This window comes from Podarcis liolepis (genome assembly GCF_965112155.1).
Source record: "Podarcis liolepis genome assembly, chromosome: 3".
NCBI classification, from domain to species: domain Eukaryota; kingdom Metazoa; phylum Chordata; class Lepidosauria; order Squamata; family Lacertidae; genus Podarcis; species Podarcis liolepis.
Window position 1 is genome coordinate 84,661,267 of NC_139557.1, and position 25,594 is coordinate 84,686,860.

Consider the following 25,594-nt stretch of genomic DNA (forward strand, 5'->3'; position numbering starts at 1 on the left):
CAGCAAAGTGTAACTGACAGTTTAGTAAGGAGAGAAAAAAATATAGGCCAAACCTGCACAGAAGGATTGTCCACACGTTTCTTCAAGATGGACTTTTTGGGCATTGCTGGTGCTTCATCCGGTCTATAGAGATACCGAGGTTCAGAAGACTGCAGTGGGTTGCTCCTGTCAGGGATCATATAACCATGTCCAGGCAATTCTCGACTCAAATTTCTGCTCAGCTCCTCTTCTCTTTTTCTCCTAGCACTTTCAAGCTCGCGGAAATCCAGATATGGTGGGCTTGGGCTCCTACTAGGACTTCGCTTACGATAGTTTCGTGTCCCTGGCAGGAAACCCTGAGGCTCTATGCTCATGTCAATTAGTCTGTCGTCTCTGTCATATCGAGGACGTTTGGGCTCTCGCCCTCTATCCTCTGATGAATATGAGGACTTCCTAAGTAGTACACCATCCCTATCAGTTTCCCTTGGGAGAGCCTGTAGATGGTCATAGTTCATGCTATAGTCTGATTGGTGGAGGAAAACATCCCTACTGTGAGAGTCCTCATTATGTCTCATACTGAAAGGACTAGAAGCATGTTCCTCACAGGAGGGATATCGCTCAAGGCTTCGAGGACGTGAAAGGCCTCTGCTAAATATTGGACCATCGGCCAAGTCATCCCTGATAAGAGAGGCACATAAGTTACAACAAAGTCAGGAACTTGGAACAGCATCCCCTGAACTCAGAGAGGCGTAAAATGCATGATTCATGCTTTGAAGCTAAGATGGCTGGTTCTGGAGATGCTGCATATTAAGCAATACCTTCACCACTCATTTTAGAGGTCTTGATATTTATGACCATGAGACATGCAACATAAACAGAGGAGAGCCAAGACCCGAGAGCACCTTGTTTCATGAGTGAAATTTTGCCCACAGAATTCTGGATCCAACCAAGTATCTTTATTTTAAGCATTAGCCTGGCAGCCAAAGGCAACAACGGGCTGCATGCAGGTGAGTGAGTAGGCTGGCAGAGGGACAGAGCGTTCTGCTACTTCTGAGCCCAACAGAGAAACCCAGAGGCTGCCAGAGGAGGAAAGCCTCCTCCTCTTGGCCCAGCACAGAAACACAGTGCTCTGTCCCTCCTTTGACCTGCAGGCTAGTAATTTTTGTAAGATTATTTCATTCATATATATATACACACATACATACACACACACACACACACACACACACACACACACACACACCTTAATTGTTTTACTTAAGTTTGTACTACATACATTACAATTCATTCATTCTTATGTCTGACTGACCATCCAGGGAAGCAATAACTTCATCAGGATGGAAATAGGAGAAGTGAGCAACATAATATTACTTAGAAGTATTTTTACACCATGGCTATTATGATTCCTCCATCATCAGCAACAATATTATAGAAGAAAACATAAGCATTTTCCCTGCTAGTATTTTCAAAACCTGCTTTCTGAGATTCCCCCCCCCCCATGCACCCAGCATTTAGAAGACAAAATATCACTGTCCTTAACAGTTCAAAGATTTTTCAAGAAAAACAGTGAAGTTTATATAATATATGCATGTAATGTAATTTGTGAATGAACAGTGAAATGTGGTTTTGCCGATTTCTTGTGCTTTGACATTATGAGCAGCTCATCACACAAACTGCTCAAATAATCAGACCAAAGTGTCCCAACCTCAAATATGAACTTTAAAACAGAACAGCAATGCCACTTTGACAGGAGCAAATAATACAGAATTACATTCTAAGGTCTTTCACAATCTATTGTGTACATCTGCAACCAAAAGGTAGTTAGTTCCCAGGAGAATAAGGTAGATAATGGCAAATGGGACTCAACTCAGTTATCCAACACAGTGCTCTGGTTTAGCTATAGCACTTAAGCCACTATAGACCCAATTACACCTAAAACAAGTCCATAGGATCAGGATATCAATTGGAAGAGAGTTTCAATCAAAACTATGTTTGTTACCAAGATTAAGTTGCCACTCTGAACTAGCTACAAACAATGGACAGTGCAAGTATCCTATATACAAAAAGTGAATTCAATTCTCCAGTACAGAAATTTACTTAAGTCAAAAGAGCAGCACTGATGCACATGAGGCAATTGTCAGCAGGCTCAGGAAAACCTCAAGATTTGTAGAATTACACAAAAGACTTAAGGCAAAAGAATCCAAATGACAATTGAGTATATCCTGTAGACCAGGGATGTCCAACCGGTCGACCGCAATCAACTTGTTGATCCCCATGAGGTTTGAGTTGATCATGGTCAATTTTTCCTTTTGGGGGGGGGGGAATAGGACCTGGACCCGGCGCCTCCATTTGCGCATGATCGCTAGAATAGAAGACGGAGTTTTCACTGTGAGGCTTTTTGTTTCCTGATCAATCTTTTGGTGAGTGATTTTTCCATTTCCCCCCAAAATAAAGCTCAACAACTTTGACTTTCCTCCCCAAAAGAAGCTCAACAACTTTGACCTGAACCCCGGAAGGTCATATTTTTTTTCTGTGAGTAGATCGCAGTCTCTTGGGAGTTGGACATCCCTGCTGTAGACAACAAATACTGACTCACTGTTAAGGGGCATGGACAGAAGGAAGATCCTGAAAGCAAGTATAGACAACTAGCACCCTAAGCATGGGCACTCAACTACAGATCCAACTTACGCCATCCTTGTTCTTATGACTTTGCTGTTACTTTTTATGTCTCAAAGACTCTTCCGTTTCACAAGAAATATCAGAAAAATAAAGAAAATGAAAGCAGTTTCACCCTAGAAATAGTACTTCCCCCAAGAAGCACTAATTAGTAAATTTACTAAATGGGTGCTTAATTCTCTCTTGAACTTTGATTCATTTTCAGAAAGCAAATATTTCAGTTCCGTATTTGCTGTTATTGTTAACCTCTTAGATCAGAGTCTACTAAAAATAAAGTGAGCAGAAAAAAACAGGTAGTACTGTAGATTGAACAATTAAAAATCCTCATGATTTCAATTAAGGAAAAATGATTAAAAACCAGCTTTGTACTTTTTTGCCCATCTCCCACCATTCTTCTTCAGAAAGGGTTGTGTGAAATTATCTGCATGCACCACACTCCTCAGATGCAAACATATTTTCAAAACCTCTCGTAATACTATCATTGATGCTAGCAGAAGAACGCTGTTTTAAATCTATTGTTTCCCACTCTGTGGGCAATATTGTATACATTCGGCAAGAGTGGTATTCCGAAAGCTTGTCCTGGGTGTTTACTAAATATTCATACCAACGAGGCCCTGCTAAAGTGATGTTTGGTGTGAAGAGTGCACAAACATACACCAAAGGGCCACAATTCACACTACATGTCCTACATATAGAGGAGGCGCATAAATAAATTCCCCCCCATCCTATATAGCACTACATGTGAACAAGCACTCAGCAATTTCTTATAATTACAATCTCACTAAACTGTAAATGGTCCACTCCTTCTCCAAAGCTTATTTACAATTCCTGGATCAAAGCAACTTTATTTTCTGCCACTGCAATCAACGTTGTAGTAAACTCTGAAGGATTACATTATAGGTTAACTGTCTCTAAATGATTCCTCCCCTATATGCAAGTAAAATAATTAGTCATTTCCCACTCTTAATAATGCAGTGTCTGCCTTCACAAAAGCCAGCATGACAGGAAGGAGAAAAAGTATTCATCAGATTTCATAAAAGACACTCTCCTATTTATTTATATATACTGGGAATAAAGTACCCAGAAAAACTTTACCAGCACTGCTACCACCATTCAGCAGGGAAGAACAAAATTTAAATGTACCCCTCCAGTCAAATGAGCTAATTAAAAAATAAAAATAAATTATGCTTCACAAGATTCTAACATAAAAACTTTATCCACAGTAGTTCACCACTGAAATAAATTCTCATAAAAACTCAAGTGTTGATCTAGTGAGAATCTTATGTTGCCTTCAGCCAACTAGCTGTTTAACTTCCTAATCTATGTTTTTTTATCTTCAACTTTATCCCTTTCTAATTTATGGGCATTTATAATATATTCCATCACTATCAACAACATGGTTAACATTACAGCAACAACAATCATACATTCATATTATTCCTGTACTTGTATGCATGCAGTTCTTCAGAATCTAATCTTACTGCACAATTTTAGTTTAAGAGCTACCACCGGGTTTTGGCAAGTACTTGGGAGTACCAATACGACGTAAAAGTGAAGAAAGCAAAACATCTCTTAGATGTGGGATTCTTGATATATTCCATCCAATACAATTTCCATACAGTGGTGCCTCGCAAGACGAAAAACGCGCAAGACGAAAGAGTTTTCCGGTTTTTGAGTCGTTCCGCAAGACGAATTTCCCTATGGGCTTGCTTCGCAAGACGAAACGTCTTGCGAGTTCTTGCGAGTTTGTTTCCTTTTTCTTAAAGCCGCTAATAGCCGCTAAGCTGTTAATAGCCGCTAATAGCCGTGCTTCGCAAGACGAAAAAACCCGCAAGACGAAGAGACTCGCGGAACGGATTAATTTCGTTTTGCGAGGCACCACTGTACCATCTCACAGCAAGTTGGTGATCATTTCTATCACCTATGATACAAGAACTAAAAGGTGTAATTCTGAAAGGCTATTCTTCAGAGGCATACCTGTCCAAATCACTTAGACTATCAACTGGTGAGCCTAGTCTATCAGATATTCTCTTTCTCTCAGGTGTGTCAATGCCGTAACGGTCATTGCCAACTGTGATCCGTAAATTCTGTTCCACTGAAGACTCAGAATGTCGACTTGGAGAATGCTGGCCTGGGGAACGTGAGCGCCGGCCCGGGGAACGTGAGCGCCGGCCCGGGGAACGTGAGCGCCGGCCCGGGGAACGTGAGTGCCGGCCCGGGGAACATGAGCGCCGGCCTGTGGAACGTCTCTGCAATTGGAGAAAAATACAGTTCCATCATGCTAATTATTAGGATAGATTACGTTATTGTTGTAAGCTGCTTTGACATCACCTTTGTTGCTTTGAAATGAAAACTAATCAAATTAAATTCAAGGAATAACCCAAAACCACTGTGAAATTAAACAATTTAAAGTGTTAACGCCAACTTAAATCAGACAATGCACATCAAACTTGCACTCATCTGCACTGAAGGCATCTGTGAACACATGCGTAGGCAATGGAACTAGATTGACAACTTTACCATTAAGAAAAATTGCAGCCAATAATGTAGAGCAGAAAATATCCCCAGTGATGTTTGTTTCTACAGAATATTCTCACTTTCTTGGAATATATTGTTTCATAAAATTAATTAGTAATAAAATGGATGGAAATAATAGAGTTAAATTTGGGGCATTTCAAAGTTTCAACAACATTTTTTTTGGTTAGATGACTGTCTCTGGAAAGCATCTTCTCTCTCACATGAGAACTACTGATTTGTAGATTTGTGTGCTCAAGAATGCATGTATAAACAAGGCTTAATTAAAATCCAAAAACCAAATACAGTGGTACCTCTGGATACATACACCTCTGGTTGCGTATCCTTCGGGTTACGCATGCGGCAAAGCCGGAAGTATTTTTCTGGGTTTTGCCGCGTGCATGTGCAGAAGCGCTCTACCGCACCGCGTGCAGAACAGGCACCTCCGACTGCAAATTCCTCAGGATCTGACCAGAACTCCGGAACGGATCCCATGCACAACCGGAGGTACCACTGTAATTCAAATAAACTAAATCCAATCCCAATCAATTTAAGGCACTGAAAAATTCTGATTCAAAATTATTCAGAAAACTCACGTAACTGCTTTGCCACAGTACATGACTACTGGTGAATTCATGTTTATAAATATGCAATTTTATATGGGTAGTTTTATAAACTCCACCCATGTATCACTTATGCCATGAGCAGAAATAAAACCATAATTGCAGTTTGGGGCTCCTTTATCTAACCTGGAAGTGACTTATGTCCCTCTCAAGTAGGCTACTGTTCACTTCTAAGTTGGGTTTCAACTCCCCAGCTATCACAGGTTTTCAACCTTTCCTTTTCAGAACACTGGGCAGCAAGTCAGCAGTCTGGATTTTCAGGAAAATCTTTATACAATACTATTAATTTCCAGAAATCTTGCCTGAGTATTGTACAATTATTTTAAAAATGGCCTGAGTCAATTTCACTATTTTTTAATGCCACTGAATATTTGGGGAAAGCTCCTGCTCGCTTGGTTGGGCTGATCACAAGCAGCTCTGCTCATTCTAAGCCAGAAGATCAAAAAGGACCAGTAGCAGGTTCTTACTCATACTCTAGGAGCTTTAATGAAAGGTCCCCACAATTCTGTTCAGTTTTCTTGATCTACATATTACATCAGTGCTGTGCCCCCAGCACTATTTTCCTTAGAGCAGAGGTAGCTAACCCCTGGCCTGGAAGCTGAATCAAGCCTCCCAAATCATTTCCCTGACCCTCTAAAAAACCTACCAATTTTGGAAGCAAATGAGATAACACATTGGGGTGTGTGAAGTAAACAAAAACACACACACACAGTCTAGTGCCCTGATGACGATCCAATCAATCCCTGCCCAGCCATCAGTCTGATAACTTGATGAACAGGGAGGTCCCTGCTGGGCTGGGGAATGTGAGGGCCAGCTTGAGGAACAGCTAAGGGCCAAGGGCCTATGTGCCCTGTGTGCACATGTGAGTGTGGGTATGGAAGCATGGGATGGCCACATCCACCACTGGCATGAGGTCCCTGGAGGTCTGCTTAAATGTGTATGTGACCCATGGGTTAAAAAAAATCTATAATGATGGGAAAGGATTTGGCCCCACACTGCTTACAGCAGTTTTTCCTCAAACTTGAGTCCCCAGCTATTGTTGGATTACAACTCCTATCACCTTAAGTTAGCAGGACCAGTGGTCAGGAATGATGGGAGTTGTAGTTCAACAACAGCTGGGGATCCATGTTTGAAAAACACTGGAGGCTGCCACCTTTAATTTCCAAGAAATTGCGTGCTAGGCTAAAAAAAAACACCACTCTTGCTGTCTGCCCACATAACTGATTTATTTCCCTCAGTAACGGCTAAGTATTTTCTAGTACTGCTTTAAGAGATGGGGTATAAAAAGTTTTTATTGTATAAACTTACGGTAATTTGTCTAACAGCAATCCTAAACAGAGTTATCAGAAATCAAATCCCATTGAATATAAAGAGGCTTATTTTTGAGTCAATATGCTTAGGATTGTGTTATATTCTGCTATAGGAACAAGCATAGTAAAATTATAAATCAAAACAAATATACTAAAACTCTTCTAAACCTATACTATGTTTAGTTTCAAACTTAGCATGGTCCTACGTTCCTATTCAATCCACAAAGAACTAAGCTCCCACAACCCACAAGCATTCTCTGCTTTTCTAAGAAAGAATAATGACCAAAGAACCTGAAGATAAATTCCCAAAAACATGTTGGGCAACCCTACCATTAGGAAATGAAGAGTGTGCCTTAGGCAACTGCTTTTAAGGGTAATGGAAGGGCAGCGAATCTGTAGTAGTCTGTTATTGTTATCTTCCTACTGCCAGCAAGGGGGGTGGAAGAGGTTTTTCTGGATTTTCTGTCTCATGTTCCAAAATCACTGAACCAGCCTTGGATACCAAAATCACTGAACCAGCCTTATGAACCATAAACGGAGGGCAGGTGTACCACTTGCTCCTTCACCTTAGGCAACCTCTTAGGTCAGCTCTAAACTTACTGAGACGTCTTACTAAATTAAATTACTGTCAAGTAAGTGTGCATAGGATTGCGTCCTCCGTGACTTTTTTTGGGGGGGGGGAGCCCGCCAACTTTGGCTGAACAACTATGCCTTTGTGTTAGTCCTCCCCTAACCAAAACTGTGCTTGCAGGTACAACTGTTGGGGGATGCAAGAGGTTGCTAAGGCCCTGGCCCAGCGATGTGAGAGGTCTTTGTGCACTTCGGGAGGAAAGGAAGATTCGCCTTTCCTGAAACCTGCAGGAAAGGTGACGACAGGAAGAGACCAAAGGGGATATATCCTCCGTTTGTCACCACTTCGGTGTGTGGCTCAGGCGAGAAAGCGAGCGGCCAGGCAGGGAGCCGTTGCCATAGCCGTGGGGAGGGGGGGATAAAGGGGAGGGCGGACTAATATTCCCAAGGCCCGGTCCTTAGGTCGCTATGCCGGGCAAGCCTGCTCTGAGCCGGCCCGGTTCCGGCTCCCCACGGACGGAGACCGTACCCGACTACTGCGGCGCGGGGACGGCAAGCGGCGAGAAGAGCGGCTGCTGGACGGCGAACGGTACCGGCGGCCTCGCGGGGAAGGCGAGCGCGAGCGTGAGCGGCGCGGGCTCCGGCCCCGCGTCGAACCGGAGGCAGCGGAGCGGGAACTGCGCGAGCCCGATCTACTGCTCTCTTTGGACCGGCTGGAGGAAGACACGCTACTGGTACGGTACATGGCGCTGCCGGTAGTGGCGGCGGCGGCGGCTCAAGGAGCCCCGGAGGCCGCCCGCCCTCACTCCTCGCCGAGGCCGCTCCTCCTTGCTCCTCCTGCTGACCATCCTCCCTCAGCACGCTCCATGCGTGCATGCGCGCGCGCACCGGACGCAAACGCAAGAGCCCGAGGTTACAAAAAGCTTCCTCGGGCCGCCCCGACAAAATGGCGGATAGGGAAGGCGGGTCACGTGTCGCGTGCGAGGGAAGAGGCGGGGTTGGGGGGAGATGCATCAGCTAGCCCTGCGAATGGCGCACGGACGGAGGAAATAGCGGGGGGCGGGCCTTGAGTCACGTGATAGGGAGGAAGGTCAGCGCAACGAGAGGCGGTCCCCAGTGTAAACTGCAGTGTTTATTAGGCTGCCCTAATAATATAGGTCCAACCTCCGTCTCCCATGTGTGCGCTAACTCTCCCCTGCCAACGTCCTCTGAGCTTAATACGTCTGCTGGAAAAAGTTTAATACAGTGGTACCTCGGGTTACATACGCTTCAGGTTACAGACCCCACTAACCCAGAAATAGTGCTTCAGGTTAAGAACTTTGCTTCAGGATAAGAACAGAAATCGTGCTCCAGCGGCGCTGCAGCAGCAGGAGGCCTCATTAGCTAAAGTGGTGCTTCAGGTTAAGAACAGTTTCAGGTTAAGTACGGACCTCCGGAACGAATTAAGTACTTAACCTGAGTTACCACTGTAAACTAAGGAGGTTTACCTGTTAGCAACGTGCGGAGGGGAAGCGTCACCTGTTGAATGCGTGCCTGTGACGCGCTTCATTCAGGATATGAATTTAGACGCATGGATTCAATTCTAGCGAATGATTTCTGATAAGTTTTTAACTGTTGTTCATGGTGATGCTGTTCTCGTCGCTGATTTTAGCTTTGTGTTTTCTTGAATCGTATGCAAGCTGCTTTGGGGACCATTCACGGGCAGTTAAGGGCATAGATGTTTTTGAGTAAATAAACAAAATACTTCTGAATAAACATTCTTAAGAATGCCATTGGTCACAGAAAGATTGATCATAAAATTTATCCTTATCTTCAGTAATATCACGAAAACAAGATAAGGTAGAACAAAGTCCAATGTGAAGGAAGTTACCATAATTCAAAGGCTGAGGGCACTTACATAGGAAGTCATTGGTAAATGGCGAATCTCTAGTGGTGTTTAACCACCTGTTTGGAGGTTACTATATATCATTAAAATGCAGTGAAGATTTTAGGTAAGTGTCAATTACTTTTTGTGTTGAATTTTCAGTTGAGAGGTCTTCTGGCCTTTTTATCAGGAACTAGAAGGCAGTGAGGAATGACAGGCAATAGACTTGTTGTCTATTCTGCTGCATCACCTTTAGCCTCTGGGATGGCAGGCAGATAACACCCACCAACTAAGCAAATTTGGCCCAGGGGCTGCCAGAGCTGTAGCACTTTGCATGCAATCCTGGGAATCTTGAGGTAGAGCTGGGAAGGTGTTCCGTCTGAAATTCTGGAAAGTCATTGCCTGTCAGTGTTGATAGTAGGTACTAAGTTACTACTACTGGACCAATGCTCTGAGTCGGTATCAGGCAGCTTCCTTTGTCCCTGTCTCTGAACCCTACTTGACATTTTGCCTTTGGGCATTTTTGAAACAGAAGCCAAGCCAGTTATTATAAAAGAGATCCGTATGGATCATCATAGTACTTACAAAGGACCCACTCAAAACCACCATCAAATCATAGACTACCTCACACATATGTTCTGTGATTTCTTGGTGGCTTTGTTGTCAATATATGTAAAAATCATGAGGATTCTTGCCTTGGATCAATATTTTCTTTTGTGGTGCTGCCGAACACTAGAGCTGTGATTTATGTTCTGCTCTATTTCAATAATTTTGTGTACACTCTAACTCTCATGATCCACTGCCCTGGAGGGGGTGGGTGGGAAGGTTGTAAAATCAAACTATGGGAAAGGATCTCAACATTACATAACCAGCAACGCGATTAGTTCACCCGCTGCCAGCTTCTGCTCGCCCTGCCAACATGCCGGGACACCCTCCCACCTCTAGAGGACGCTAGAGCGAAAGTAAGTTGGTTGCAGCAGGGGAACGAAATGCCCATAGACGAAAAAAGGGATAGAGCAACATACCCTTGGCTTCCTGTTTTTTGGAGGGGGCGGGGCTTTCATTTTACAATGGAAACAGCGTCCTCATTCAGGGAAGCGCAGGTCAAACTGCGCTGGGGTTTGATGGGGGCGATGTAAGTGACCACTCAACTGACATTTGCTTTAACGCGAGGTATGTTTTGAATGGGTTGTCTTTTTTCTGTTCTGCATTCTGTTTTCCATACAGTTGTGTGGAGCATTGCAGCTAACACAGAACACCTGCGCGGGCGAGTTCACCTGAAATACCTGTAACGTGTATTGTGATGCCGTTGCTCTCCTATCTCTCTACTTTGCGGACGATTGCATCCCTGACGTTGCATTTTGCCAAAAGGCTGAGTAACAGGTGATAAGTTCTCAAAGCTGTCTATGAAACACGAGGAACCTCAGCCCCGTGTGCAACGTGGCGATCAAAATACCTCCAGAGTCCGAGGATAACAAACGTTGCATCCAACGTTAGTTACACTCAAACTAGACCCGTTGAAATGAGCAGGCGCATTAATTTCAGTGGGCTTCCTCTGAGCAAAACGTATAAAGTTGGATACAGCCTTGGTCTACATAACAGGGGTGCTGTAAGCCACACTCTGCCCGTCTCACCACTTGCAACAAGGAGACAAGATTGCAAAACTGCTATAGATCACTCTCGGCCACTCGACCTTGCACTAGGAGGATTTAACAGCAGGCAACCCGCAGTAAGAGCACAATAAATCCCAGCCTCCCCGCTCCTGCTTAAATTTTAAAACCAACCTAACACAACACGCACACGTGTTGGTGTCGTTACAGATCCCACTTGGGTTATTTCTTGCTTTCGATTCTACTTTAGTTTGCTCAGTTGGCGAGGGGAGAGACGGAAAAGCACAGCTTTGATACAACCCCGGATTCCACTATTGTTTCCTATTTAGCAACTGTCACTTTCACGTTTCCTTAGTATGAAAAGGCAAAGCAAAACACAATGGCAAAAATAACCAGGAAGCGCAGCGTTGTATTTATTTATTTATTTATTTGGTCATATGAAAGGAGCCGGCTTTGGAGTTCCGGTTCTGCCGCTGAGTCAAGGTAGTGCCTGGGAAAGAAAGGGCTTCGGTGGGTTGAACTATCCCGTCTCTGGGTGGGTCGACCGAAGCCTCCGTCAGGCTGGGGACCGACTGGAGGAGAGCGCCGGAGAGGAGCCGCTCGGCTTCTCCCACCCGCTCGCTCTGCTTCGTAGAGTAGGCTTCCGCCTCTCCTATGTGCACCCACAGCTCCCTGGAGGCTCTTTTGCACTGCTCCGTTGCTCCTACGGAGGAAAGGGCATTTGCAACGTGCAACGGAAATTTTATGGTCACGTTTCAGAACAGACGGAAACGATAGACTCCAAGCCTTCATGTCATCATCCATCTGTCCATGCTAAGTCTCTCGTTGTGCGAAGGCGAAGGCCTTCCGCCACACCGGGCTTTACCGTGAGTTTGAGGCCGAGGCCATGATTTCTAGGCATCGTTCACACGAGGTTGCTCTCAATTAGAGGCGCCCTACCTCCTTTTAAGGATTTTCCCCATCCTTAAAAAAATCCGAAAAGGAACTCAGCTGCCCAAGCAATTCTGTTCTTGCCTGGCTGCCCGGCAGACAGTTGCTGTTCGCGTTTTCTTTATTTTAAGGTGGCACCAGAAAGATCTGTGCGATCTGAGGAAAGCCTGGGAGGAGGCGAGGGGTAGGAAATCCGTAGTTTGTGTTTGTTTGCAGAGTGGAAAAGGAAAAGAGACCTTCCTTCTGCTTTCTCACTTCCAGCCATTCATTGAAAACTGGAGAAGGAACCCACATAATAATAATGGGGGTGGATGGGCAGCATGGCTTTGACTGATAGAGGAAGGAGGTTAGTGCCTGTATGAAGAAGCAGCACTTTGGAAGCCTTCAGTCTTAAAGGAGAAACATCTACTTGGCTGTTTGGTTTGTAAAACAATTGATTGCATTTAGGATCATGCCCTTGTATGGACCTGCCCTAAAAAGATCTGAAGTGTTGGCAAATCACCACCACCTCTTTTCAGTACTTATTGACAGTTTCAATGAAACCTACAGTAATGGAGAAGATTCTGTGAAAATGCATTTCTCTCACAGGAATGACTACAGCCACCACTCCTGCATCCTGGGATGGGGGGATTTTTATGCAGGTTAGACCTGGATACCTCTTTACCGTCACCAGTCATGTTGGAAACTTTAGCAGAAGGTCTCCCTCTCAAAAGTGCCAACATACAAGATTTTGTATTTGATGAGATTATGAATTTTATTACTTTTTCTGACAGCTGGAAAAATGGTAGGTGGAATTAATGTGTGTATCTCATTTTGCAGTGCTTGTACAAAGAAAAGAAGGAAATATAGTGGTAAAAGGGTTTTATTCTTCATTGCAAGAATGTTCAGGTTGTGCCATAAATTACTTCTTCTTTATGCTTCATTCATTGTTTTCCTGTCTTTTCCTTTAGGAACTCTTGACCGTTGAACTTGTTGCTGACAGAGGATGGAGGAGATCCTAGCCAATCTGTGTGGGACCAGTCCCATAAATCCACTCCCTGTCTGGGTCCACAACAATGTCGGGCACTGTTTTAACCAGCTGATTTTGAACACTATACCTCACATGGTCCTTGCTGTAATAAGTGCCTGCTACATAGGAACACCAAGGTATAGTGACAGGTGTGAGCAACATCTGGCTTATTCACACAAATATGTATATTGTGCGCCTAAGCTCTGTGGGGTTTTTTTTTGGGGGGGGACTGTTAAAATTAAAGTGATGGGACATTCCTGAGCCATGATATATAGTGAAATTATCATCCTCCTTGGCACCCTCTTTATGTAGTCTAGAAACTTACTTGGTTTTCTGACTAACGAGGCAATTAAAGTTACAACCGGATAATTAGCCCCAAGGAAACAAACAAAAGATAGACCACACAGAGCCAGTTTAATTGTTGTCACAGGAATAATTGTAAATGTGAATGTTCAGAGGGTTGAATCTTTTTTTCTTCTAATGAAAAAATAATCACAAATAGTGTGTCGGACAGCACAATTATTTTGCCTGAATCAGTGTAGCAATTCTTGTGTACTGAATGATGCTTGAGAGGCCAGGCAACGAGGCGTGCAGACTTCCAAGAATGATGAACAAATAGTGAGAGGGCATCAGAAAAAGGGATAAGATCATTTCATAACACTTGCTCCTCTGTCTTTACTAGGTCTTTAGGTTCACAGACTGTGTACAGAACTGGGTGGAAATGCAGAATTGCTGCGTCCTTTATCTTTGCTGGTTTGTCCATCCTTGACATAATTCCAGCAGCCATTTGGCGACAGAAATTGGACTCCTTGTACCTGGAAGTATTAGCAAGTGGCACAGGCACATTGGCATGGCTTACTCACAGCCTGGCACTACTTGCTCTCTACAAGTCTCCATACAGCTTCAATCGTGGCCCTACCATCCTACTAATCCTTGCCTTATTTCCAATCCCATCACTTATTATAACCTTGGTGTGGCGCTGCCAGACTGAGATGGGTGGTCAGCAGCTTCAACCTGACACCATTTTCTGGCTGTCTATCCTCTGCCTGCAGTTAGCTTCTCTGCTTCTCTATGTAGTTGGGTATATCATTCCTACAACCAGCAGGCTAGACTATTGCTCTCTCAATGATTCCTGGCAGCAAGAGCCCCTGGTCACAGACTCAGGGATCCCCGCACCTTCTTGGCAGGGAGTGGCAGAGGATGGAGAGAGCTGGCTCTCGTGTTTCTCCTATGCTTGGATGAACCCTCTGATGAAGCGTGGCTACCTGTGGATGCTGAATCGGCCACAGGATGTCTTTCAGCTCCCTCGACAGCTCCAGGCCAATGCAGTCTGTGAACACTTCTACTCCTGCTGGCGGAAAAAAGCAGCTCTCAGCCAAGAGGATAAAGAGACTGCATCTTCAACGGACAGATCATTTGCCAAAAGTAACTTGAGAATTGATGAATTCTCATCTCCAGCACATCCTTGTGATACCCAAAAGCCTGTACATCTCCTATCAGTGTTGCATGCTGCCTTTGGGCTACGCTATTACTCTCTGGGCCTGCTCAAACTGGCTGGCAGTCTTTTGGCATTCTCTGGGCCCCTGCTTCTGAACCTGCTGGTCAGTTTCATGGAGTCACGCCAAGAACCTCTCAGCAATGGGATAATGTATGCACTGGGACTCTTTGCTGGTACCTTACTGGGTGCCCTATTGCGTAACCAGTTCAGTTACCAGATCAACAAGATGATGCTTATGGTGCGCACTGCAGTTATCTCTGCCATCTACCAGAAAGCCCTCCGGGTGAGTGGCAGCAGCCTGGCTGGCTTCACCACTGGCGAGATTGTCAACTTCATGAGCACCGACACTGACCGCTTGATCAATTTCTGCCTCAGTTTCCACGAGCTGTGGAGTCTTCCCTTCCAATTTGCCATCACCCTCTACCTTCTGTACCAGCAAGTAGGCATAGCTTTCCTGGGAGGCCTAGCTCTGGCTCTGCTTCTTGTGCCCATCAATAAAGTGGTTGCCAATCGCATCATGGAAAACAACAAGGAAATGCTGAAGCACAAAGATGAACGCGTCAAGGTGAGATGGGGATATGTGGTATTTGAAGGCTTGCCATACTGCTTGCCTCTTGATCTTGTGATTTAGGCTTAAAGTTGTTGACTTATTTAGGTATCCATGTTAAAAATGTTGAGTAGCAGAAATAATAACTGGATGTTGCAATGATTTATCAGGAAATAAATAACCAGCAGTGTAGGTAAACCAGCAAACACACACACAAATCCAAGAGACGATATGTCACCAAGTTCCAGAAACTGACCTACCATGAAATGAGAGCCTTGAAGGCCACCTAGTCCTCCTTGATGCAGGAAATCCAGAGCAAGCACAATGGCCAGTGGTACGTCCAGGTCTCAGGCAGAGATCTTACTCAGCTCTGGTGCTGGAGGTCCTTTAACAAGATACAAGGAGTTGAAGCTGTGACCTCTTGCATGTGCTCTAGCCCTCCTCGGGGATGTTTCCCTTTGTATACTGTTTCACTGAAGGAATTGGGTTTCTGGCTACAGTACTTTAAATGGATCATCCCAGTATTTGTGTTGCACTTTGTTTCCCTGATACATCACCAAGCAAGAAGAGAACATGACTTTGATTCTGTGCTGTGTCTCATATAGCTAACTTAGGCCCTAGCTGAAATAGAAGGCATTGTGACAAAGAGACGCCGGTGATTGTTGTGTTGCATCTCCCTTTACCTGCAGCTGATGACGGAGTTCTTGTGTGGCATGCGAGTGATCAAGTTCTACACCTGGGAGCAGCATTTTGCCAGCAGAGTGTATACTTGCAGAGCCAAGGAGTTGAAGAGCCTTCGAGCAATCAAATACCTGGATGCTGTGTGTGTCTACCTCTGGGCAGCATTGCCTGTGGTTGTCTCCATTGTCATCTTCATCACTTATGTTCTACTTGGACACCAGCTCTCTGCTACCAAGGTAAGAGCTGTGCCCATTCCTTGATGATCCCTTTGCCTGGGATATGCAGCTGACTTCTTTTGTTATTCCAGCTTCATTGGCTACCCATTCGTTTCCAGGTTCAATTCAAAGTACTGGTCATTTACCTTTAAAGTGTTACACTGTTTGGGGCCAGGATACTTGAACAACAGTCATCCTATATGATCTTGTCCACCCAATGACATCAACCGGGGAGGTCCTTTTGTACGTCCTGCCACTGTCAGAGAAGAAGTTGGTTGGGATGCACAAAAGGGCATTTTCCATTGCGATACCCCAGGAGATTTGTATCATTCCTAACAATTAGCTTGTTGAAGGCAACTTTGTTCCAGCATGCTTTCTGTATTTCCTCTTCCACTGCTATTTGTTTGTTTTAAGTTATTTTGGTTTTATTGTTCATTTTACATTTATTGGGTTTCTTTTTGTTTTTTAGTGATGAATGTTCACTGTCATGGGATAGAAAGGCTGTTTCTTTTATATAAATAAATGAACAGATGAATAAACAGTCATGGTGTATGCAGAGGCTTCAGAAGGTATCACTGCTCAGGCAAACTTCCAGCAATTTTAAACATTGCTGCTATTGAAGAGCAATAAAAAGGGGGAAATAAAATTGCTTTTAGTGTCAGAAGTAAGGACCTCCTACCTGAGTGACAGCTTTCCCTGGAATGTGAGAAGTAAGTGGCTTCACAAGTGAGACAGACTCTATACAGACAAAACAAGGTTCATTGTCTTTCAAGCTTTACTCTTTTATTACAAATATAAAAGCAGAATCGGTTAGAAGACAAGAGGAATAAAGAAGCAATTGTCCACTATTATAAAAAATATAAAAATCCTCTCCAGTAAAGTCATAATATGAAAGCAGACAATATTAAAGTATTAAATATTAAACCAACAGAGTGATGGTTTCTTCCTTCCCATCTCAGACTCTCTACCCTCCTCTTAGGCTTTGGTAGCCTTGGCTCCTATCACAGTTCAGGAATTAAAGCTTGCTCAGAAAGGTTAAATCTGAGCTGATGTTTCTCAGACATAGACCCCAAGATAATGCTCCCTAATGGAAGTCCACTTAAAACACACCCTTGAACATTTGAGCACACATCACACTGTTCACAGCTACTAAAATGGCTTTTCTCTGGCTTTCTTTGGATACTTCAGTTCCTTGCTTAACCCTCTGAGCTTTTTCATCCCATGAAATCTTCTGTCTCCCCATAGGTGTTTACAGCTTTGGCACTTGTTGGGATGCTCATTCTACCTCTCAATAATTTCCCCTGGGTGCTGAATGGGATTTTAGAAGCCAAAGTATCTCTGGATCGAGTCCAGCACTTCCTTGAGCTCACAGACCAGGATCTGGATGCTTACTATAGCAGAGGTATGGTGACTGGGGAAACTGGAGAACAGGTGGTGTTAGGTAAGACCACCAGAGTAGGGAAAGAAGTGCTCTTGAGTCGTTGGGAATAGATGTGAAAAGAGCAAGGGGGGTGCTTGTTCCTTTGGGTATTCTGCTTGGCTACGGACTCAACCACAAAATTTGGTGTTCAAGTGTATCCTGATAGCAGTGCTCCTTTTCCGGATGCCAGTTTCCTCTCATTTGCTAATCCAGAGTTCCCATCTTGTTGCTTCCACCAGGGAGCTCCAGTGGTAACACTCTAGGTTTCTCTCAACGGCCAAAGTTGTGAAACCCATGGGCAGGTGAAGGAATAAGCAAGTTTTATGGAAAGATGGATACCTTCTTTATTTTGGATCATCTGCATAGCCCTCTTAAGGAGGCAGCTGATGGTCCAAGACAGTTTCCTGCAAAAAGCCTGCAAAAGTTCATAGTTCCCAAATGTACCTCTTGAATATGGGGGGAAGTCACCACAGCACTGAGGAACTAGGTCCATTCACACAGCAGGACTCTTACCCCCCCTCCAATCGCATACCTGCTAAACCTGTTCTGGGTTTCTCCCCAACTCTCCAGAGCAGATTTAGGGGCCGCACAAAGGGGGAGGGAGTACCATTGTGTGAGTAGATCTCATTCCAAGGATGTAACAACGTTGTTAAATCCTGTCCTATTTACCTATAGATGTGCTGCTGCTTTTCCATTGCAGACGGCCCTTCTGACCCATCTTCTGTCCTGGAAATGCGCCGCACCACCTTTTCATGGTCACCAGCAAGCAAAGAAAATGCTGGATCCCACATGCCCAGAGGAAGTTTGCAGCTCTTTATTCAAGATCTGGTGGTGGCAAAGGTGAGCAACAAGGAGCAATGGTCCAGGGAAATGCCGCTGGGTCAGCCATGTGATATATGGGAGTCTTTGTACTTCCATTCTGCAGAGAGAACAAGAATGTGTTCTGAATGAATGAATGTTTGTGAAGTGCTACAGCAAGGTTGCATAACGAACTCTGAAACAGCTGGTGCCTCTTTCCCTCTGCAGGGCACACTGGTGGGAGTCGTTGGGAAAGTTGGGTGTGGAAAAAGCTCTTTGTTGGCAGCCATCACTGGAGAACTCAGTAGGTAAATAGTCAGTACTGCTTTGCTTCTTGTGTCTTAAGAACCCATGATTTCACCTGCAAGACTTAAGGCTTAATTTGAATCTGGTCTCACCAAAGTATAGCCACAAAACCTATTTCACTGCCAGGGCATACAAGGTAATAATAATCTAATTATTTGCAGTGATTTTCTTTAGTATTGATGTGCTCATTATACTTACATCCTCCTTTTACCATTTATCAGAGGCCTCCCCTACAAGTTCCACAATTTCTAAGCTTCAGCAATACTTGCAATATCAGGTACTCCAACACTATTCACTGGGCCCATTCAAAGTGTTTCCCCTCACTATTAGGTAACCACAAGCCTAATCATGACAAGGATTAGAAAACTCCTAAGCACACAGAGGACCAGCATCAAACTTCATAGAAATTAATGACTGGAAAGGCCTGTTTTCCATACCCACTCTCATGGCAATTTTAAATTCCTCCTCTTTTTTCCCCTTGTCTGTTTCTCCTGCCCATCTCTGGGATGCATACAGTCGAGGTGAGCAAGTTTACGTCTGGGATCTGGAAAAAGGATTTGGCTTGGCCACGCAAGAGCCCTGGATCCAGTTTACCAGCATCCGTGAAAACATCCTCTTTGGGAAGGAATATGATGCCAGGTTTTACCAGGAAGTCATTGAGGCCTGTGCTCTCTCTGATGACTTGAATGTGAGTGTCCTATGAAAAAAAAAAATAGGTTGGCTCCCTAGGGACCATTGGTGCTCTATGTGCATTCAACAATCGGATGTATGGCTGCCCTTGGGAATTCCCAGTGCACAATGTAAGAACTTTTAATAGGCTGTATATGGAACCGTGTAGTCTCAAATTGAATATATTGAGAAGAAGACCACCTAAAGCTTAGTAATGCGAGTCTTAGTAATGTGGACTTCCAGAGCTGTTTCCTAGCTTCTTGTTTCAATGGTAAACAGAACCGGGTCAAATTGGCAACATTACCAAGAGCCCTCCTTTTTGAATTTTGTGTTGCATTTTCTTAATACAATTTTTTGTATACAGTTGTCCCCATGTAAAAAAAGTTAGTCATGCTTACTTTCCACTAAAATCGGTGAAGGCCCCATTTAAAACGATTAACCTAGCCCATTGTTTCAAATGACTTAAATGCAACTGACTTTCCTAGGATTATGGTCAAAGTACTGTTATTAATTATATGTTTCTTTTGGGAGTCATCAATATTGAGGGGTAAGCTTCTGTTTTCGGTGTATTCTTATATTCACTCTGCCTTTGGACTGAAAAGAACTGGAATAGCATTTTTCTACTTCAAGTCTGTCATATTCTCTTGTCAACAATTGCCACTTTGTGCTCACACTAATGATATAACCGAGTCCCAAGCACAATGTGTTAGGAAGGTTCTGCTTTCCTTCCTTTCAATGGATTCAGATCAACATTAACAGAACCAACAGGTGGTCTGATCTTGGCAGTGGCTGCCAACTGCCATTTAATCTCCTTGGTTTCTCTGCAGACATTTTGGCACCTGGTTGCTTATCCAGAAGGACTTCGCACTAGAGCTGTGAACCAAAGTCAGGGGTCCTGGATGTTGCTATAACTCAGTGCATCTGTTTAACACTTCTTAAATTACTTATCATCTCTCTGTTTAACTTTTAGATTTTGCCAGCAGGCGATCAGACAGAGGTGGGCGAGAATGGAGTTACACTCAGCGGGGGACAGAAAGCTCGAGTTGCGCTTGCAAGAGCTGTTTACCAGGTATATAAAGGGCTGGGTAAGCAGCCTCAGATGGCACTAACTTGAAATAGAAGTGGTGATGCTTCCATTGACAGGTCCTGCCCTTAAGAAGAACTAGGGTGAAACAAACACCCTAAAGGAGCGTCTCCACCCCCATCGTTCTACCTGGACACTGAGGTCCAGCTCCGAGGGCCTTCTGGCAGTTCCCTCACTGTGAGAAGCCAAGTTACAGGGAACCAGGCAGAGGGCCTTCTCGGAAGTGGCGCCCTCCCTGTGGAACGCCCTCCCCCAGATGTCTAAGAGAACAACTACCAGACTTTTAGAAGACATCTGAAGGCAGCCGTGTTTAGGGAAGCTTTTAATGTTTGATGTATTGTGGTATTTTAATATTTTGTTGGAAGCCACCCAGAGTGGCTGGGGAAACCCAGCCAGATGGGCGGGGTATAAATTATTATTATTATTATTATTATTATTATTATTATTATTATTATTAAACAAACGAAGGTCATTTTCAGATATTTTTCTTTCTTTTTTTACCATCCTTAGTATTTCAAAGTCAGAAAGCCTTAATATTTATATTGCTGTTTTCCTTAGGATAAAGACTTATACCTTCTCGATGACCCACTGGCAGCTGTTGATGCAGATGTAGCCAAACACCTTATGCAGAAGTGCATTCTGGGAATTCTCAAACGTAAGACCAGGATTCTTTGCACCCACAGAACAGAGTTTTTGGAAAAGGCTGACATCTTATTGCTAATGGACAACGGCAGAATACTCAAGACAGGTATAGCCTGGTGTTTTCTACCACTTTTGTTTCTCTATGCCTAGGTTCTGAGCTGCCCTCCTCAGAGTGGGAATTCAGAGGGTGAGTCACACGGTGTTTTTTAAATCAAGCAGGTAGTGTTTTAGTTGTCCCTGTGCAGTTTGTTTGGGGGTTTTTTTTGCACTTTTTAATACATTTTAATTGATTCAATTGTTTCATTTCATTTATTGTTGTTTTATGATTTTTTTAAAGTGGTTTTGTTAATTTGGTATCTTGTAAGCTACCCTGAAGGTTTATCAGACCATAAATACGCTAAATCAGATAATAAAATAGAAACTTCCACAATGTGGGTAAACAACGGAATTTGCAAGGAATATGCTGTGTTACTAAAATATCCAAAATAGGGGAAAGTGCAACAACAATGCAGGTGAGCAGATGAGATTAGGGAGAAGGGAATTGTTAAGGGGTGCAAATGAGGTTTCCAAATAGATTACAGAGCTAGAGTGAGCAGAAATCTTTCTAGGCATGCTGCTCTATGTGCAGAGACAGAGCTTCACTCACAGGATGTTCCTATATGCAGAAAAAGAGGGGAGGCTCCTAAGGATCTGCTGTGGAGGATTGGTAGACCCTCCAGAATAGAGTGGAAGGTGGTGCTGAGGATTGCAGAAAGAAAGGCCAACTGGTGAAACTCCCCAAAACACACACACCTTTAGCCAACAGGAGACCATGCTGGATTAGAGAATATTCCATGCAGGGCCTCTTTCTTATGCAAAAAGGCAACTCAGGACCAAGGAGAGGAGCCTCGGGCAGATGATATCGCACAGTAACAGATACAGAGTTAAGTTTCTGCTGAATGCAACCCTATTGGTATTTTTTTTCTAGGAACTCCAAATGAGATCCTGCCACTAGTGCAAGCTGCCCCTCAGCTCAGGGAGATGGACAAGACAAAGAAGGATAAAAGTAAGTTCTGGGTGTTTTAAGGAGGATTTTAGTATGCTTCTGCCGGATACATGGTAACTGAGCAAAAACATTTATGAATCTTTTTGTTTGTGACCTTTTAGACCTCACATCAGGACTAGTTGGCCAGGTTGAGGAGTGAACTAGTTTGGAAATCTAAGGCAAAGAAGAAACATTACTTACTCCCCAGTTGAGCATGTAGGCCTCCTTGTTTCATTTTGAGCAAAGAGTTATAAGCTTCAGGTTTTATTTAATGCATGGTTATTCTTCATTATCTTGTGAATTGTCCTGGAATCCTAATCTGATGTAGGCCACCTAATCTGGTGGTCTACAAATGAATCAAATCAAGTTAAAATAATTGCCTAAACCTACTACAGTAGGTCAGTAAAATAGACACCAGGGGCCAAAGATTCTTAGTATAAAGACTACACACACACATACACTGCATTTTAGCCTTAGCATGAGGTTTCTTCAGAAGCTTCATTTTGTTTGTATGTAAGGGCAGGGGGGAACAGATGCAGTAGGAGATCTCATCCTCTGCTTTAAGCAAATTTGAGAGTGACATATGTCTGCCCTGAAAAGGAAAAGAGCAATAGCTCCCAGTTATAAACAGCCAGGTCTACAGACCAAAGTAGGATGCAGCTGATGGAAGTGTGGGTTTGCCAGGTATTTTAATTTAACTGAAAATATATCACAAAATGGGAAGTCTTTAAACTCAAGGGTACCTGGTTGCCCATCAAGGAACCCTTCCTGCATGCCATGACCTGTAGTTGTTTTCTGCCTCCTAAGTACCCACTGAATATAGCCAAGAAGAAGAGGTAGAGCCTGAGGAAGACGAGCCAAATGACGCAAATTGTCTCCTCAAGCGAGAGGAAGAGAAGAAAGAAGGGGCTGTGGCTTTCCAGGTCTACCAAGCATATTGGCTGGCTGTGGGCAGCTGCCTGGCATTGTCCATCCTTCTCTCACTGCTGCTAATGCAAGGTAAGGATTTCACTTTCTTCCTCCTCTGGTCTTGGTTTCTTGCTGTCTCCCATAAATTCTGTGTCCTCTTGAGACAGCTATCCTCCCTCTCCTGCCCCCCACCACATTCTGTTCTGTGGAGTTCTCCCAACCAATTTCAGGGAGCACCAAGGGGCGGGGAAGGAGGGGAGAAGCCCCATTGCGCAAGCCAAAGCCCTTGCACAGGGCTTGCTTTGACAGGACCCGGGAGGTGAATCACACCCTAACAGTTTGGACAGTTAAAATGGACAGATAAATTCACCTTGTGGCTACTTTTACAACTCAAAACTCACATGAAAGGCCTCTTAACTAGCTGCTAATTTTTGAATTGGTAAAGTTAAATCTCACTCATTGATACTTGTGCATTCTTACAGCTTCTAGGAATGTCTCTGACTGGTGGTTGTCACACTGGATTTCCAGCCTACCCCGCCCGGAAAACGCCTCTGTCAGCAACCTGCCAGCTTTGCCTTCCTCACAGTTGCTGCTCTTCTCCCATGGGGGACTCGTGTATGTTGGTATAAGCTATGAACTGAGTCTGAGGACTAAGTCTGTCAGTGAATGTGCAGAAACACGTGGGCTTTGTTTTGGCAGCCCCTTTGTGAAGGTTTGCCTTGGCATGAGTGGAAAACCGAACACTACCGATAGAGCCACCAAAACTTATAGAAACGAAAGAGAAGCTTGGCAGAAAGATCTAAAAAAACCTACCAGATGGGTTGCTGAGAGGAAATGGGCACCTAGGTGCAGGGAAGGATTGGGGAACTTCTGGCCCATGCCTGGTCCCCCTGGCAAGCTTATCAAGCATGGAGGTGAGGTGATAATCCCACCCAGGCTGGCACAACTTTTTTTGTTTGTTTCAAGGGTTTGGCCATGAAGGGAGGACTACCAGGCAAGTCGGCTGGCTGGCTGCTTCACCTCCACTCCCACCCCCCGATCTGCTACTGCCTGACATTTCCCCCATACTCACTGGGGTGTTGTCAGGGAGACACTGGGTTGCCTCTTTGCCTCAGATGCTGCACCAGGCCTGAGCATAATGGGAGGGACCAGCGTGGAGCCTTCTTAGGAATACCCCTTCCCCTCACTTTGAGAGCGGTCCTGTTGACTTTGCCCAAGACCTGGCAAAGGAGCTGGACATCAGGTGAGCTGCCATTCCTGACTGATCTTGTCTGTCTCCTCAGCTCTCCAGTCTTTGCCTCCGTTCCTTCAAATGGCACTTTGGACGTGAACTTTTACCTGACTGTGTACGGCTGCATTGCTGGGGCCAATTCTGTCTTCACGATGCTGAGAGCCTTCCTCTTTGCCTATGGCACCATTCACGCTGCAATTGTCATTCACGACAGGCTGCTCAAAAGGGTGATGAAGGTAAAGTCTGTCAGACAGGACAGCTCTGGGTCCTGGAAGCTCTGCTTGGGGACAGGGGACAGGCAGGAGAAGAAGGGGAGCTGCTCTTAAAGCCCACCTCCCTGCTTTGCTCTTCTTTGGGGTTCATATGTCCAGACCCCATTTAATTTCAGTTGACTGTTGTAGAAGGTATTAATCCTTTGCTGAAGTGCTGACCACGAACCCCAGAGGTCTCTTGAGAGAAATGGCTCGAGAAAATAATCATCACTATGGTTTGGAAACGCAGTATTTCCTCTTTGTTTAGAACAGGTTATACAGTTCTTATATCTGTCTTGAAAATAATCACGCAAACCAAGGTTAGGATAAGATAGTCACTTGCTTAGGATACTCCTCTTCCCCACAGCAAGTCTCATAGCTGGATCATGAAGGTGACTTTGTATTGGGATGAGGCGTCTTTGTTAAGAACTTGTTGTGCAAAGAGGAGGGAAAAGAAAAGAGATGGCATATTATCCTGTTGGGCAAGCTCAAACTAGCATTCCTCCCTGTTCCTCCACAGTTTATGCAGCAAGAAAATCTGATTAGCCTCCTTCCCTCTTGGGCTCTGGTTTGAGGTCACTCTACTTACATGCGTGCAGGTCCTTGCAATGGCCCATCAAAATGCTTATGGCAAGGCTTGTCCTAGAGATAGAAAAAAAAGTAGGCTAAAGGCTTTATATTTCATCAAACAAACTGGTTCTAATCCTTTAAAACAAACCCTTTGCTTTGTCTAGTGATTCAAAACTGTTTCATGTAATAAGTTTTTATATCATGGGATATAATTTGGCTGTTCCCGGTTCACTGGAACAGCATTCCTTGTTGAGATATGCCCACTATCTGTAATTTCCTGAAACAACTGATGACATTTTTTGTTTCTACAAGCTTTTCCAGCTGGAAAAAATAGGTCTCTGCCGCTATTTTTTTTTTTTTACTTAAAAAAAACTTACCTTTTTTGGGGGGGGGTTATGCCATATCTGTAAATTAGCTTGAGATGTATGTTGTAATAATAATAATAATAATAATAATAATAATAATAATAATATAATCACATTTGGGAGAAGCATGTATTGTATGATAAGTGTTTTGTCTTGAGTACAAGAATTAAGCAGCTGATGTGTGCCATAATCTCTAAATTACTTAGCTGCCACAAAAAACAGCCTCTGGACACAGCTTCTTTTTAGGACACAGATCAATCTCTAAAAGTGTGAAACAGCACACAATGGTTCACTACATT

At 44.0% G+C, this 25,594-nt stretch overlaps 3 protein-coding genes across 21 annotated transcripts in view; 1 reads left to right on the forward strand and 2 right to left on the reverse strand.

Moving 5' to 3' along the window:
- Positions 1–8,638, reverse strand: part of LOC310704076 (zinc finger protein 318-like) — a 23,978-nt gene extending 15,340 nt beyond the window's left edge. Inside the window, exons 1-4 of one of the 3 annotated variants that reach the window (XM_083497041.1) lie at positions 8,202–8,631; positions 4,823–4,904; positions 4,633–4,781; positions 54–657 (exon numbers count right to left, since the gene is read on the reverse strand). In XM_083497041.1, the coding sequence (XP_083353167.1) occupies positions 54–657; positions 4,633–4,781; positions 4,823–4,904; positions 8,202–8,548 (1,182 nt within the window). In that variant the 5' untranslated portion in view covers positions 8,549–8,631. Of the gene's footprint in view, positions 1–53; positions 658–4,632; positions 4,905–7,432; positions 7,451–8,201 lie in introns of those variants that run through there. The other 2 variants (XM_083497042.1, XM_083497043.1) reach the window with 2 other exon arrangements.
- The window catches only part of ABCC10 (ATP binding cassette subfamily C member 10), a 27,724-nt gene continuing 10,357 nt past the window's right edge, over positions 8,228–25,594 (forward strand). For 3 of the 17 annotated variants that reach the window (XM_083497061.1, XM_083497060.1, XM_083497068.1), the window contains exons 1-14: positions 10,611–10,709; positions 13,027–13,234; positions 13,768–15,148; positions 15,820–16,047; positions 17,272–17,428; positions 18,147–18,286; positions 18,473–18,552; positions 19,067–19,238; positions 20,190–20,288; positions 20,862–21,051; positions 21,913–21,990; positions 22,777–22,968; positions 23,361–23,493; positions 24,162–24,345. In XM_083497061.1, the coding sequence (XP_083353187.1) occupies positions 13,062–13,234; positions 13,768–15,148; positions 15,820–16,047; positions 17,272–17,428; positions 18,147–18,286; positions 18,473–18,552; positions 19,067–19,238; positions 20,190–20,288; positions 20,862–21,051; positions 21,913–21,990; positions 22,777–22,968; positions 23,361–23,493; positions 24,162–24,345 (3,207 nt within the window). In that variant the 5' untranslated portion in view covers positions 10,611–10,709; positions 13,027–13,061. Of the gene's footprint in view, positions 8,407–8,686; positions 8,763–9,551; positions 9,664–10,583; positions 10,714–10,763; positions 10,920–11,404; positions 11,630–11,678; positions 12,013–13,026; positions 13,235–13,767; positions 15,149–15,819; positions 16,048–17,271; positions 17,429–18,146; positions 18,287–18,472; positions 18,553–19,066; positions 19,239–20,189; positions 20,289–20,861; positions 21,052–21,912; positions 21,991–22,776; positions 22,969–23,360; positions 23,494–24,161; positions 24,346–25,594 lie in introns of those variants that run through there. The other 14 variants (XM_083497066.1, XM_083497065.1, XM_083497074.1 and 11 more) reach the window with 14 other exon arrangements.
- LOC310704079 (zinc finger protein 318-like) overlaps positions 16,784–25,594 on the reverse strand; it is a 44,314-nt gene continuing 35,503 nt past the window's right edge. The window contains exon 10 of the transcript XR_014524556.1: positions 16,784–18,365. The gene's annotated coding sequence lies outside the window, so the exon portion shown is untranslated. The remainder of the gene's footprint in view (positions 18,366–25,594) is intronic.